This window comes from Triturus cristatus, chromosome 4_2 (assembly GCF_964204655.1).
Source record: "Triturus cristatus chromosome 4_2, aTriCri1.1, whole genome shotgun sequence".
In the NCBI taxonomy this organism is placed as follows: Eukaryota; Metazoa; Chordata; class Amphibia; order Caudata; family Salamandridae; genus Triturus; species Triturus cristatus.
Genome location: NC_140586.1, coordinates 64,350,533 through 64,367,780, shown reverse-complemented (window position 1 = coordinate 64,367,780; position 17,248 = coordinate 64,350,533). Strand labels below are relative to the sequence as shown.

The following is a 17,248-nucleotide window of genomic DNA, read 5'->3' as shown; positions in this document are numbered from 1 at the left end:
TGTCCTATTCAGGACCCAGGTATACTCCTCCCCAGCCATCAGTATGCTAAACTCCCCATTCACCACTGGGTGACTCCTCCTGACTCTGGGGATTTCCCTAGTCTGTCACCTGACCTCCACCAGCCAATCGCCAGACAAGCCACACATTTCATACTGCACACTGAAGTGCTCACTTCTAGAAGTGGCACTTCCACACTAGGTACATGCACGGCGCACACATCATCGCGCAGCATTCAATCATACGAGTCCGCACATACCAAACTCGGGCCTGCACACTCCACGCATCAGGAACTACCAAGACACATACATTCCCCCATGCATTCCTATGAGAGGGCAGGCCTACCTCACAACACGCACGCACTTTACCCTGGGACACAGCGGTAAAGTGCGCAGAAACCAAAGATCACCACACCAGGTCACCAAATAAAAAGCAAAAAAAGTTCCGGGGTGAACCTGCCAGAAGGGCCGGGTCCAACAGGAACATATACTCTTTCTGATATCACAGCAATTCTGAAATTATTGTTGCCATCTGGTATATATGACAAACTAAGAGAGAAAGATTGGGAAGTAGCAGGTGAACACATTAGATGGACCGAACTTCAGAATGACGAAAATACTAGAGTAGAAGGTCAAGGTATAGGAGACAGACTAAAAGCACTTCCTGGCACTATTTTAAAGGTGCTACCACAGTTACAGACAGTGAAAAAGGAGGACTGGGATACCATTTCCTCCTGCAAACAGAAACATGGTGAAGACATAGGAGATTATTACACCATACTTGAAAAATGTTTTGCGGTAAATAGCGGCCTTACGCCGACAAGCGGAGCTTACCCGCATCTGTTTGTTTCCAAATTTGTAGACAACGCCTTGCCAGCTATTAAGGAAAGAGTACTAAAAGTAGAAAGTACCTGGCAAGCACATACACCACCACAGGTGTTACAAATGCTACAATGCCACCAAAATCGCATTAGGGATGAAGAAGAAAATGATAAGAAACGCATGAAAGACACCAAGATGAAAGCGTTAGTAGCCCAAACTGCACCCCAGCGCCAACAGACACCAGGTAGCCAGACAAACGTGAAGAACACTTGTAATTATTGCAAAAAGACGGGACACTTCGTTAAAGACTGCCCTGTCTTAAAGCACAATTTGGCTACTGGTAAGACACAGCCTCGTCCATATCAGCCAAAACAGAATGTTTGCCAAGACAGTTCAACACCTTCAGTTCCACCGACAACACAAATGGCCCAAATGAACATTATAGACAGCGACTACACTGAATACTACCCAGATTTTTCATGATGTTGCCCAGGGAGAGAAGATGACAAACTGCCCCTAATCCCCATCCCAGTAGATCAGAAAGGCCCATTTATAGAGGTCCGACTTCTTGGGGAGGATAGAAAGTTTCTACTAGACACTGGGGCCAGTAAAACAACAATAAGCCATCAAGAGGTCCCAGAGGCTCCTCTCTCGGGTTCAAAAAGTATTTCTCTGGGTTTCTCCGGACAACCTGTGACAAACGCCACGTCAAAACCACTGCCCTTGCAGGTTGGTCCCCTCACGACAACTACAGATCTTATATTGACAAAATCATGTCCAGAAAATTTGCTTGGTATAAAAACATTGAAAGAATTAGGAGCTGTTATTGATTGCTCACCTAAAGATGTCAGATTATTTCTATGAGATTTTAAGGGCCACTACCCAAGTAGAGAATTAGACGAGCGTTTGAAAGATTTGCCACACACCCTTTTGGCGACTGATTCCACCACAGTAGGATGTATGGAAATAACACCTCACAAGGTTACACTGAAAGAGGGAGCCCAACTACCACGTATAAGACAATACATAATTCCACCTCAAGCTGAACAAGCATTAATGTTAATTATTCAGGACCAAATACAGTCAGGTGTGATTAAAGAAACAACTTCGAACATTTGCAATTCCCCTGTTTTACCAGTTCATAAAAAAGTGGAACCAGGAACACCACCTGTCTACAGACTAGTGGTGGATTTGAGAGAGCTCAATAAATGTGTCATTCCACAACACCCTGTGGTCCCAGACATCTCCACTTTACTCACAGCCATAGATGCAGAAGCAACGCATTTTTCTGTCATTGACTTAAAAAACGCATTCTTCAGTATACCCATTCACCCAGACAGTCAATACCTTTTCGGCTTCTCCTTACAAGGCCGAAGTTTCCAATTCACAAGAGCTCCTCAAGCTTTCACCGAAAGTCCAAGTGTATATAGCCAAGCGCTGAAAAGACAATTGGACACTATTCAAATGCCCACGGATACAGCCATACTACAATATGTTGATGATATCCTCATTACGTCCAGATCTGACGCAGCATGTGCTGAAGCATCACTACTAGTACTAGAATTCCTAGCTGCAAATGGCCATAAAGTTTGCCCTGGTAAGCTCCAATTTTGTTTACAGCAAGTGGCATACTTAGGACACTTGCTGTCAAAGGAGGGTAGGCAGCTTACACAGGAACGCATCCAGTTCATACAACAAATACCACAACCAACAACACAGAAACAAGTTCGAGCTTTTGTTGGTCTCACCTCATATTGTAGACAGTGGATCCCGCAATTTGCACTCATTTCTAAACCATTAGTGCAGCTGACAACACTCGAAGCTGGCGCTACTCCACAATTACCCTGGACAGATGAACACACGCAAGCTTTTCAGTCTCTTTAAAAGGCTATGTGTCAAGCCCCAGTGTTAGCAACACCACAGACTCCTCTCTTTGCTTTGACTGAAATTATGATTATTAAGTATAGAAATTCTGAGATGAGGTAATATTGAATTAATTTACCACAAGACTTCAACGAGACATAGGTAGCACGAGGATGCACATTCAATTATATACAATAACTGCATTAGATGTATGCACGCAAATAACAACAGCAAGGCATTTAAACGATACACAAGAGCGTGCATGCAAGCACGTGAATGAGCGCATGGTGAGATGACAAAGTGATGACTTAACAAAGAGGTGCGTGCGCACCATCCAAGTTCAGAACTAAGCACTCATTACACCTGGGTGCGCAGGGGCGGGCAGACACCTCTGGGCAGTGAGAGTGGATGGGGTGCAGCATCCTGGGTGCGCAGGGGCAGGACAGCGATTTAGGCGTGTGCAGTTGTATGTACTCTGCCATTACTGATTCTATATGTTTCAGATGAGTGAGCTTGAGGGCTGCAATATGTCCCGGCACATGGTTGGAGATACACCGGTGGCGGAAAGGTGAGCTGTAAGGGTTTTGTCCACAGTGTCGGCACTCACTCTCCCTCTCCATCTCTTCCTTTCTCTCCTTCAGAGTCTTTCTCTCTCTCTTCCTCTCTCTCTCTCTTCCTCTCTCTCACACTTGGGGGGGCTTGGGACACCCCCCAAAATTCACAAAACAATCCCCGGGGAGGTGGTGATCCCTGGGACTGCGGGAGGGCCGTGTGCCTTCCCGCTCCTAATTTACATAGCCCCAGGGAGGTGGCGGTCCCTGGGGCTGCAGAGGTCCCGCAGGACCCGCTAAAAAATTATAGGATTGCGCCCGGAACCTGGCCCACCCAGGGGCTCATTTAAATGAAGTGGGGCAGCCCCTGCTTCATTTTTTTTTTCCGCCCGGATTGGCGCACACAGCGCGCATTCTGATGTTTTTATTTCTAAATAAAAAAATATTTTTGGTCCTTGGGGTCCTTCTGAAACCCCTGTGAGCTGAACTAGGGGGGTCAGGGTGTTTCTACACTGCCCCCTTTTCTTCTCTTTTCTTCTTTTTTCGACTGTTTTCTTGCGACTCGGTTCTACCGAGTCGCAAGATGTCTGCCAATACTTTCAGGTTCGGAGTGTTGGCAGCCAATCACAGCGAAGCGCGTGGTCGGGAGGGTGCACGAACCCACCGCTGCCCCAGATATCGAAACCATTATTTTTGAAATTTCTCAGCAACTACTGAACGGTTTTACACCATTTAAAACAAAAGTCGCTTTCTGAATGACACACTACCTTTTTGCCTAATTTGGTGTAATTCCATTCAGCAGTTTGGGCTATAGCCTTGGCTAAAGTTTCCTATGGGAAATTGATTTTTTTACTCTTATTTTTCTAATTTCTCAGCAACTACTGAACGGATTTACACCATTTTAAAAAAAAGGTCGCTTTCTGAACCAAGAGCTACCTTTGTACCAAATTTGGTGTAATTCCGTTCAGCAGTTCGGGCTGTAGCCTGTCTCAAAATTTCCTACAGAAATTAACACATGAAAAACGTGTTTTGGGACCCTCCTTTTTTCTCAGCCCCCGCATGACGAATCAGCCCCAAACTTTCAGGATAGGAGCTGACCTGGATAGACTTTTTTTATGGGAGAATTTTGCGAAGATTCGTCAAACGACGTTAAAGTTATTAGCAAATCAAAAAACGCTTTTCCTATGGAAACTAGATTCTAACTATAACTACCTACTGGGTAAGACCGGGGAACCCTGGTCGAAACGCATCATGCTGTTAGAGATATGCAATAAAGCACCTCTTCCTTCAAAACTTGCTGTGGTTCGTACCTGATTTCCTTTGGAAGGGAGTTTCGTCAGGATTTTGTGTCTATATATATAAATAAATAAAAAAAAAAATATATATATATATATATATATATATATATATATATATATATATATGTTCACTGAAAAAACCATAGGTTTCACACATGTTATAGTTAGCGGAAATTTTACTGATAAAAAACCAATGAAATTCCCCCGTTATAGTTAGTGCAGGCAACTATAACTCACGCGACCGCAATCCTCTGCTGATGCTAATACTGTATTTAGACACTTATTTACCCATGTCTTCTTCCATACATTTTTAGCTATACATATATTACAAATATTTTTTTTTCATAAAGACACATATGTCATCAGCAGAAGATTGCGGTCGCGTGAGTTATAGTTGCCTGCACTAACTATAACGGGGGAATTTCATTGGTTTTTTATCAGTAAAATTTCCGCTAACTATAACATGTGTGAAACCTATGGTTTTTTCAGTGAATTTGCAAGGTTTTTTAAATGCTAATTCCTAACTATAACTTGTGTGAAACCTATGGTTTTTTCAGTGAATTTGTACGGTTTTTTAAATGCTAAGTTACTTTACGCCATTCGTGGCGTGCGCGCCCACTTAACGCAGTTCGTTCCGTGCGCGCACGGTGCGCTTCGCGCACCGTGCGCGCACAGTGAGCACGCGGTGCGCTTTGCGCACCGCGCGCCCACTTTACGCAGTTAGTGCCGTGCACACACGGTGGGCACGCGGTGCGCTACGCGCACCGCGTGCCCACGTTACGCTAGATGGGCCATGTACGCACGATGCGCTTCGCGCACCGTGCGCACATGGAGGACATATGATGCACTTCGTTTTTAAAGGTAATATTTTAATTTTTCGCAGTAGTTATAAGCCATGCACAAATGGTGCCCATCGGGCACCATTTGCACACGGGGTGGAGAGAGTGTGGATAATTTTTTTTTTTAATATTTTATTTTTTAATATTTTCGTTTTTTACTTATGTGATAAGCCATGCACAATTGGTGACCTTCAGGTCACCAATTGCACACGGGGTGGGGTTAGTGTGGATAATTTTTTTTTTTTTATATATTTTTACCGTACGCGTACGGTAAGCGTAATCGGCGAAATTAGCAAAAAAATAAAAATTCCGTTTTTGGCCTTGGGGGATCTTTGGGGACTCCCTCTACATGGCTATGTGTGTGGGAGCTGTCAAAACAGCCCCTTTAAATGTTTTTGTGCTTTGTTTGTTAATCATCTCTCTCAGTGCGAGAGAGAAAATGGCAGCCGCCGCTTCCTGGTTTCGGCCGATTCGAATGTTTACTAAGATCTAAGAGCCAATCATAATCGTGCTCGCGCACGCCACCGTACGCGTACGGTAAGCGTACCGTAAGCGCACCGTAAGCTGGCTCAGATATATATATTGATTTAAAGGCTATTTTCTCAGAATCTACTGAACAGATTTACACCAAACCTACAAAAGGCACTTCCTTGACCTGAGGACTACCTCTCTGCCAAATTTCTAGTAATTCTGTTTAGCCGTTCGGGCTGTAGCCCTGTCTAAAGGTCCTATGGAAAAATGCATGGGAAAAACGCGTTTTGGGACCCTGCTTTTATCTCAGCCCCCACTTGACGAATCCCCCCGAGACTTTCAGGGTAGGAGCGGAGCGTAGCGCCCCACCTATTTTGAAAAATTTGCGAGGATTCGTCGACCGGCGCCAAAGTTATTCAAAATAGAATGTTGCGGATTTCCTATGGAAACGTGGTCCTAACTATAACTACCTACTGGCGGTCGCTATAACTCACGCGACCGCAATCTTCTGCTGATGACATATGTGTCTTTATGAAAAAAAAATATTTGTAATATATGTATAGCTAAAAATGTATGGAAGAAGACATGGGTAAATAAGTGTCTAAATACAGTATTAGCATCAGCAGAGGATTGCGGTCGCGTGAGTTATAGTTGCCTGCACTAACTATAACGGGGGAATTTCATTGGTTTTTTATCAGTAAAATTTCCGCTAACTATAACATGTGTGAAACCTATGGTTTTTTCAGTGAATTTGCAAGGTTTTTTAAATGCTAATTCCTAACTATAACTTGTGTGAAACCTATGGTTTTTTCAGTGAATATATATATATATATATATATTATCTACTGGCGGTCGCCAGTAGACAGTTATAGTTAGGACCCTGTTTCCATAGGAAATCCGCAACATTCTATTTGGAATAACTTTGGCGCCGGTAGACGAATCCTCGCGAAATTTTCAAAATAGGTGGGGCACTACGCTCCGCTCCTACCCTGAAAGTCTCGGGGGGATTCGTCAAGCGGGGGCTGAGAAAAAAGGGGGGTCCCAAAACGCGTTTTTCCCATGCATTTTTCCATAGGACCTTTAGACACAGCTACAGCCCGAACGGCTGAACAGAGTTACTTGAAATTTGGCAGAGAGGTAGTCCTCAGGTCAAGGAAGTGCCTTTTGTAGGTTTGGTGTAAATCTGTTCAGTAGATCCTGAGAAAATAGCATTGAAATCAATATATATATCTGTGGCAGCTTACGGTGCGCTTACCGTGCGCTTACGGTAAGCTTACCGTACGCGTACGGTGCCGTGCGCGAGCGTGATTCTGATTGGCTGTTAGATCTAAGTAAACATTCGAATCGGTCGAAACCAGGAAGCGGCGGCCGCCATTTTCTCTCTCGCACTCTGAGTAGGGCAGCAAAAACAAAGGCAAAAAACATCTAAAGGGGCTGTGTATTCAGTTCCTAACCACCTAGCATTGATGAAGGTGTCCCTAAAGAACCCCCAAGGCCAAAAAAACTATTTTATTTTTTTTCGAAAAATCGCCGATTACGTTTACCGTACGCGTACGGTAATTAATAATTAAAAAAAAATAATTATCCACACTATCCCCACCCCGTGTGCAAATGGTGCCCGAAGGGCAACATTTGTGCATAGCATATCCAATTACAGAAAATATAAATGATTACCTTTCAAAACGATGTGCATAATATGTCCTCCATGTGCGCACGGTGCGCGAAGCGCATCGTGCGTACATGGCCCATCCAGCGTAACGTGGGCACGCGGTGCGCGCAGCGCACCGCGTGACCACCGTGCGTGCACGGCACTAACTGCGTAAAGTGGGCGCGCGAAGCGCACCGCGTGCTCACTGTGCGCGCACGGTGCGCGAAGCGCACCGTGCGCGCACGGAACGAACTGCGTTAACTGGGCGCGCACGCCACGAATGGCGTAAAGTAACTTAGCATTTAAAAAACCGTACAAATTCACTGAAAAAACCATAGGTTTCACACACGTTATAGTTAGGAATTAGCATTTAAAAAACCTTGCAAATTCACTGAAAAAACCATAGGTTTCACACATGTTATAGTTAGCTGTACATTTTACTGATAAAAAAAACCAATGAAATTCCCCCGTTATAGTTAGTGCAGGCAACTATAACTCACGCGACCGCAATCCTCTGCTGATGACATATGTGTCTTTATGAAAAAAAAATATTTGTAATATATGTATAGCTAAAATTTAATGGAAGAAGACATGGGCAAATAAGTGTCTAAATACAGTAATAGCATCAGCAGAGGATTGCGGTCGCGTGAGTTATAGTTGCCTGCACTAACTATAACGGGGGAATTTCATTGGTTTTTTATCAGTAAAATGTCCAGCTAACTATAACATGTGTGAAACCTATGGTTTTTTCAGTGAATATATATATAATCTACTGGCGGTCGCCAGTAGATAGTTATAGTTAGGACCGTGTTTCCATAGGAAATCTGAAAATTCTATTTTGAATAACTTTGACGCCGGTTGACGGATCCTCGCGAAATTTTCAAAACTAATGGGGCGCTCCGCTCAGCTCCTACCCTGGAAGTCTCGGGGTGATTCGTCAAGCGGGGCTGAGAAAAAAGGGGGGTCCCAAAACGCGTTTTCCCCATGCATTTTCCCATAGGACCTTTAGTCGAAGGTACAGCCCGAACGGCTGAACAGAATTACTTGAAATTTGACAAAGAGGTAGTCCTCAGGTCAGGGATGTGCCTTTTGCATATATGGTGTCAATCTGTTCAGTAGTTCCTGAGAATATTGCAGTTAAAAGTACATAAATATCTATAGGCACGCACCGTGCCGTGCGCAAGCGCAATTCTGATTGGTGGTTACATGTCAGTCAACATTCGAATCGGTCGAAATCAGGAAGTGTTGTCCGCCATTTTGTGTGTGTCAGTGAAAAAGAAAGGTGGAGAATGTGAAAAGGGGGCAGGGTACAGAGTTCCTGACCCCCTAGCTTTTGTCAGGGGGTCCCTGAAGAACCATGAAGGGTGAAAAAAACATTATTTTTTTTTTAAATCGCGGGGTGCGCGCACCGTCGCGAGGTGCGTGCACGGTGCGCGCACGGCGGAAAAAAAATCATAAATAAATAGAATTAAAAATCAAATTTAAGTGTTTAGATGTTAGGTGGCTCTAAAAAGAGCTGTTGTGTTAATTGAGGAACAGAGGAACAAAAAAATGAGAAAAATTATAGGGTGCCGCATGTGTGCTGCTATATCTTGCTCTCTATTAGGGGAATGCTGGTGTCCCCATAAGAGAGAAGAGCATTGCACGCATTGCACCGTATATGCACCCTCTTAAACAGAGGGTGTATATCCAGAGGAACAGAAGCAGGTGAAGCTGCCGCCGCAGATGAAGTGCTCGGCTGAGCTGCCGATGATGTGCTCGGCTGAGCTGCTGTGGATGTGCTCGGCTTAGCTGCTGGAGGGTTTTCTCTAGCAGCTCGAGCATAAGCCGCAGGATGTACATCTCTAACGTGCCTGATCATAGTGAAGATACTAAAAGAGTATTTCTTTTTAGGATCTCCTCTTGATAAGACACCACCACAAATAGTGCAGGTGACTTTTGGAGCATTCACCTTCTTCTGCCCCTCTGGAAAAGTGAAAAATTGCCATATAAAAGAGTTTTTCTGTTTCCTCTGTCTCTGTGGCACAAGGGTCTCCTGCTCACTCCCAGAAGATGACTGCTGCTCTGCCATTCTCAAGTACTGGAGTACTGGAAAAGCTGCTCAGCTCCTTCTCCCAGGGAATCAGAAGTAATAATGAGGGGAGTGGGTGTGGTGTTGGAAGTTTCTGGAACTGAAACTACTATAAACCAATGAAAAGTGTTGTTTCTTAATCACATGACCTGAAACTTCTATAAACCAATGAAAAGTGTTGTTTCTAAATCGCATGACTTGCCGTGCGCGCACGGTGCGCGCACGGAGCACGCACGCATGCGCGTATGGAGCACGCGCATGCGCATGGAGCACGCACGCATGCGCATAAGTAGCACGCGCGCATGCACGTACGGAGCACGCGCGTATGGAGCATGCGCGCATGCGCGTACGGAGCGCGTGCGTACGGAGCACGCACGACGTACGCACGACGTACGCACACGGAGCACGTGGTTGAGTGAGTGTATGTATGGGTGTGTTAGGGATTGAATGTATATCTCAGTGGTACATTTGTGACTAACTACATATGTGAAAGGCAGTATATATGCGTGTAAGAGTATATAAGTGGGTAGATGTGAGAGTGTGTGATTGTGAGAGTGACTGTATGGATGAGTGTGTGCTTGTATCAATGATTCTATAAGAGCGTAAGAATGTGATACTATTTTTATGAGTAAGTGAACTTGAGTGTGTATAACCGCATAGGTGAGTAAATGGGAGTGTGATTATTTGCATGACTGAGTAGGTGTGAGAGTACCTCTATGGATGATTGGTAGTGTGTGAGTGTCTATATAGGTGTATAAATGCATATGATTGTTTTGTATGGAGTGACTGTAAGTATGAGTGACTGTACAGGTGAATGAGTGGAGGTGTATGTAGACCTAAGAGTTAATAAGTGGGTATGTAGTTATTGGTATTGCAGTATGTATGGTTTTGAGAATGGAACTCTTAAATTTTGAGTCAGTGTATCAAAGGTTATATTAGGGTGTGAGAAGATGTGGTGATTTATCACATGGATGACGTCATCCGTGATGTCATTTGAGATGTCATCAATGATGTCATGAGTGATGTCACTAACCATGTCATGAGTGATGTAATATGTGACGTCATCATCAGTGGATTGCGAGCGCGCGAGTTATAGTTAGCTGAACTAACTATAACGGGCGAATTTCATTGGTTTTTTACGAGTGAAATGTCCAGCTAACTATAACATGTGTGAAACCTATGGTTTTTTCAGTGAATATATATATATATACACACACACACACGTGTGTGTGTAGGCAAATATTTACAAATTAACAAGGCTCTGCAAAAGAGGGACAGGCCAGATCTAGAAGAAAGACTACATTTGTTAGTTCTTCTTTTATGTATGGCCTGTTCCGGTCTATGCTTCTTAAAATCTGGTCATCCTACATATAGGGTTACCATCTGACCAGATTTCCACTGACCCCATCGTTATTTTAATGTCCTACCCAGTACAAAAATAAGCAAAGTCACCTAAAGACCTATTTTTGACACATATCGCTAAATACTTCAAACAGTAAATATAATTAGCAAACACTTTAAAACGCGTTCGAGCTGGGGTAATATCCCCCTGTCTAATAAAGTAAACAAAGGCAGAAAAGTCATTTTACAAATGGATAAACTTGATTTTGTTTTAAGTCCTACTTAGCATCATGTGACAGTCGAGACAATTGCTGGCTCTAAAAACAACAATAAATGGTTAGTATTTTACTAATGGAAAGGTGGCAACCCTAACTGCATACTGCCAAATAGAGCTTCACAAACGATTTTTAGTAAATCTGGATTGTAGAGACCTGCTAATGGTATTTGACATTGATCCTCCTAGCGCTGGCCCACCAGTGTAGCAGTGATATGGCATACAGTGAGAGTGAATGCGCCCAGCCACCCTACTGACCAGTCAAATAGAATTTTCGAACGCCATAGACTGTGCGAACACCAATAGCGACGCCCAGTGGCCAGTCACAGTAGAGGCAGAAGAGCGCAAACTGCGGAAGAAAGTGAGGAAAGAGAGAGGCAGAGGAAGAGCTGCCGAGGAAGATTTAAGTAGTAGGGAGAAAGCGTGGAGCACAGAGGGAGAAACAGATGGATTAAAATATTGACGCGGAGAAAAAGAGAGAGTCTAAGAGAAATGTACTTCAAAGAAATTGAAAGAGAGGGACGTGGAGCAACAATTTATTATTATGGGCCATAATAATAAATGGCCAGCGCCGGAGATTGCAACAGCGCAGCACGCGGATACATAGAAAACAGAAAAAGAGACTTGCCCGAGGAAAAGCCATTGAGAGAAGAAGAGTAAAGGAGAGGGGCCAACAATTCGGCGTGACGGGGCAGAGCTGGATGTATCCATGAGATAACAGCGAGAAAAAAGTCATAGAAACTAAGAGAGCGAAAGAGAGAATCGTAAAGGGAGGTAGAGGGAAAGAAAGAAAGGACTAGAGAGAAGCCATAGAGAAAGGGAAGAACAGAGCGAGGGAGAGAGAGCGAGGAGAAGAACGAGACAGAGGGGATGTGAAGGGCAGCGAGGCGACAGGCGGGGGGAAAGGCATGGTGAGAAAGACAAAGTACATGCGAGGAGGCAGGTTCTGCGGCTGAAGCTCTGCCTGAGGATGGCGAGGGGTCCTGAGGCAAGGAAACAGCGAAGGGGCCGCAGTGGGAGTCCTTCGAAGACTAGGTGCACTCTCTGGTCTGCCCCCGCTGTAGCCCCAGTGCTCTACGAGGGCTGACGCCCCAGCGCAGATCATACAGGTACATTTATTTGCCAGTAATACCTGGGTGTCCGGTACACGCAGGTACTCTCAGTACTCATAGCTAAGCTGGGACCCCCGTCAGCCTCTCTCAGTACACTGAGGTGGGTCCCACATCAACTACCCTTAAGACTCTGACATGGGTTACGAAGTAGTCCAATACGCTGGATTGTAATCCCCTGCCGGTACTCCCAGTTCTCTGAGGTGAATCCCCGGCAGCCTCTCTCAGTACTCAGAAGTGGGTGCCCTAGTCTGGCCCGTCTGCCCCTCACAGACCGCTGAACTGCGCACTCCTGCAGGTTCAGTACATTAGCTCGGTGGTACCCCTGAGGGCTGTACTCACTGTGGGGACTGACTGTGCACCAGGGAAGCCAGGCAGAGCTGAAGCAGGAGCTGCAGAAGCGCCTTTCCCTCCATGCTGCCGTCTGGAGGGCAGTGTTTCAGGGTTCCTCCTATCCTTACGCTTTTATATCTCCCGCCCCTTCCATTGACCTCTGCAAACCGAAGCCTGCAAACAGACAGCCATTAATCAATACTTGGCTGAGCCCATCCTGCAGGGAAGGTTAAACAAGCATTAGAAATGAAATAGGTATCGCCTTTTATAAAGTTAAGGCCATTTGCTTTGCTATATAATACCATTAGCAAAGCAAATGGCTTTAACTTAGTCAAAGGCGAGACCTATTGCATTTTCAATGATTGTTTAATAAATGACATTAATAGGTTGTATTTTTCCTTCAGTCAAAGAAAAGCAAACACCAAAAAGCCGTTGACAGTAACGTTATGCAAAACCTGCTAGTCGCCTCCCTTGAAAACAGACTCCAGCTTCAGAATACAGCCACCGCTCCACGCACAGCCAGCCATGTGGAAACACCTCCCGGGTAGGAATGCCCAAAGCGCCTAGTTCACAGCGACGCCGTCGACGTTCACTTCCGGTTCCAGTTCCATGCTGGTACCATGGGCCTAAATTGGATCCCTCGAACCCACCCCTACTCTTACCCTTCTCTAAAAAAGCAAATATGTCATGAAAGTGATGGAGCGCGGAAACCTAGGTAACGAGAATTAAGATAAAACCCGTACCAAATATTCTCCCTTCATCACAGACCAGACATCACTTTAACACATTCACTCATTCAATCATTGGTGGGGCCCATAACACCAACATTCACACTTCACTTCTCACTGGTCTGCACTTATAGGAGAGATGAATGTTCCAAGCGCTGACATGAAAGGAATACCTTATAACAGAGAGAAAATTATTTACACATCTATACACTAATATCCTTATATCTACACATCATAAACCTAGACATTAAGATACTCCTCCCACGTGATTAATGGATCATTTAGTTGGATTGGTAGGGTGATTTAGTCCTGCTAAAACACATTCAGGATCCTGATCTATCTTCTCTCAATAAACAACCAAAACACATTTGCTTGTTTAATCAATATTTTGTTTATCTAATTAATGCAAGAATTTAGTTCCATCTAGTAAATGTATTAGTCTTTAAGCAAATCACAGAACACCATATTTACCTAATCTGGCTATCGGTCGTCCTCTAAGTCATCAAATTTAGTCGTCAATCAGTCAGAATTCGAAAGTTCTTCATGCAGCACGCTACAGTCCCAAAGATTGGGTCAAGGACCAGAGACATGCAAGCATCGATCAGTGCCCATACATTTTAGGAAGTCCTCAGTTCATCAAGAAATTGGGCAGCATTCAGTCTGCCAAAGATTCAGGAACACAGCAGTCACGTAGCGTCACCGTCGTCTCCGTCAGCGAAAGGGAAAGTACGAGAGAGAATATCCTCTCTATTCTAACGTCATTTTTATAATGAAAGTAAGGACAGGATGATACATTTTACAAAATTTGGGCTTATCCCATTGGTTGGTTGGGATCGTCCGGTGAGGTTTCACACAATTCAGGAGGTTATGTCATTATAAATGATCCCTCCGGTTCCTTGTGTCTGTCCATTGTTAAAATGCTTGGCAGGCATCGCACCGTGACCTTGCTTGGGTACAGCGAGTCTAGGGTCATGTTGAGGCCACTGGTACATGGTTGTAGCGCAAGCGCACTTCGCCCGAAACCTTGTGGAATGGTGGCCATCACGTCGCATCAAGTCGGCAGGCCATCTTAGTTTTAGGCCCAAAGGACAACTTAAGCGAAACAAACACAAAAGAGTAATTAATACATAGAAATAATGAATAAAATGTTAAACCCTCATTAATTCCCCTATGTGCTTTGTAATTATCTAGCATATAGCGACATTTAAAGCGTTCATATTCACCCATTGATGTCATCTGGTGCGATATTACAAAAACGTCACGAAAGCAACATATATCATGCGATATTCTATCTTCTAATGTATTGGTATGCGTACGTATGTTAATTACAAATTATTTAGCCATGCAAATGCAAATCCCACATGTATTTTGTATATTAGTAATGTTGATTAAACTTTATGCAAACACATTAATAATTTTATAATTAATAGATTATTCTAATTAGTATTAACATAAAGAATAGGGAGGGTATACAAAATGTTGTACTACCCGCTCCATCAAAAGCATCCTATTTCATGTATATGTTAAGACCCCTGTTTAATGATGGGGGACCTGCAATACGCCCTTCACTACAGCTGCTACAAGGTACAGGAAGATATCAGTAACGTCAAACCAGGCGCGAGAATGTGTTTATTTACACCTCTGTGAGGTTCTGCGATCCAGATACGGAATATCCAGAAATAAGGTTCAACACTTTTTAAAAGACATCTTGGTACATTAACTCAATGCAAAATACAAGTATTGCAAACATACGAAGCGATAGCCCATGTGTGCCCGAGTCAGTCTGGTCACAATTAACAACAGTGTAAATAAATAGTAAACAGACATACTGTAATACAGAGTCAAGCTACAGCAGAACAAACTGAACTATTCATACTTGAAGGGCATTAAGCATCCCCTCCACAGATTAGAAGGATGGCTCAGTGGGTTAATGTCTGCATGCTGGCTGCAGTTCATAGGTTAGAATCCCTGCAAGGTGTTTTTTAGGTCTGGCCTAGAAATGGATTTGTACGCTCTTCTCTTCCGACACACATAGATTTCGGTTGTCTCTCTTTATCCACTGGACTGTTCAGGAGTCATTTATGTTTTGCCCAAGTCCACCAAAGCATACCACATAGACAAATGGGTCTTTTTGTGCACATGTACAATTCTGCAGTATTTTACTTGTAATGATCTGCCTAAAATGTAGTTCCGTTTAGTGCTAAAGTTGGTGGACCAATCTTTGCTTTAATTTATGTTTCTATTTCATATTTATTTAAATTTATTTTTGTGATGGGTCCATGTTTATGTTTTTTTTCCTCTGCAAAATACAGGTCGCCTTTAGATGGCATCATTTTTATATATTATTTTTTTAAACTTGTATCACCTAATGAATATCTTTAGCAACAACAAATAATCAAAATTATGCAACAAATGTATACATTTGCCAAGGCTAGACCCAATGGCTTTGCCAATGCTGTTTTTATTAACATTTCCAGACAAAAGTCCAACAGCAGAGTTTACACCTAAAAGAATCCGCTTAAATATTCCAACTTCCACAGAAGCCTATGGCGGCGTACTATTATCATGGGGTTTACAAGTTTTTGTTTAGTGAATGAGACAGAACAACATCCCAACCCATGTAACAAAAGCCGGATATGACAGCCAGTGTAAAAAGTGCAGCCTGTGTGCTTCAAAAGAGACCATCCCTCCGTGAATTTAATCTGGTAATATTGTCGACAAAATTACTGTAAAACCTGGAGATTTTGATAAATGATACATACACAGCATCGTGGAACAGGCTGCTGAAAGTCTACCGTGCTAATTGTATGCCTGAAGCTCGATGGTTATATAAGGGGAAACAACGGTTCCTGTGGACTCATAAAAAATGATTCAAGCAATATAATTTGCACAATCGCAATAAAAAGAGGATAGAATAATGTCAGAGGGCAAGGAACCACCAACACATTTGTACAGTTATGACTTGTTTTATAAACACAACAGACTTATTATATACATTGTTTAAATTTACAATAGAACAGATATTTGTGCACTGTGTCCCAAAGTGAAAAATGGAACCTAATCGTAAGTGACAGGGTGTATATTTATATACAAGGTTTCCATAAATCTTAAAAGGCGACCATTCTTGTATAATTTCTTTGTAAACAGCAACTGTATATAATAATACGCGCTGGGCAATGATTCGCTCTTTCAGCTTGTCGACGGCGTTTCGACCCTCTATCAGTATTGGGTCCCCTCAGGACTAGTGATGCAGGCACATCTATAATGAAATAATAAGAGCATAAGGCCCATGTACCGGCACAAATGCGAGAAATAAAAAAGGGGGGACATGGAGTGTGAATTACCTGGATTGCTTAATGCGCAGCCTTGTGAACTAGTGATGTGCCACAAGTGAGAAGTGAAAGGGTATTACTCACAAGAGGACCCGTCCGGGTACTGCCGGGGGGGAAATGGGAGAGAAGGAGAGTGTGGTTAAGGGAAAGCGGTGAGACAGGGCAGGATATGTGATGCACTTTGATTCAAAAGGTGCTCTTACCACAGTATGAGGAAAGGCTGTCAGTCAGGGCTACGGTTTGGCCAACTGGCTGTTTACATCAGCTCGCTATAGCCATAGCGGTATGGTTAATCCCTGGTAAGTTCTGGAAACAGTGACAATGCACTGTGTAGGTCTATGGATTTAATAAAAGGGGAGGTTGGTTTCTAGAGAAGGCGGTGAGCGTAAGGTATTGCGCTCTTCAGATATAGTTATTCTTACCTGGATGATATTCTGTGCGCGAAGAATCACAGCATCTTTATTCCCAAGCTGCGTGAGTCAGCTTCAAGGACGGTACAATGACAGTGATCGCTTTGGAAGACTGCTCCTTTATGCAGTGTTTCCCTCCTTTTTGCATTGAGAACCGGCAG

The 17,248-nt window shown here is 43.6% G+C and overlaps 1 protein-coding gene across 1 annotated transcript in view; it reads right to left on the bottom strand.

The window, feature by feature from the left end:
- LOC146832982 (complement C3-like) overlaps positions 1-12,719 on the bottom strand; it is a 1,287,425-nt gene extending 1,274,706 nt beyond the window's left edge. The window contains exon 1 of the mRNA XM_085600525.1: positions 12,627-12,719. Coding sequence (XP_085456651.1) covers positions 12,627-12,700 — 74 coding nt within the window. The 5' untranslated portion in view covers positions 12,701-12,719. The remainder of the gene's footprint in view (positions 1-12,626) is intronic.
- Between the last annotated feature and the right edge of the window lie 4,529 nt (positions 12,720-17,248).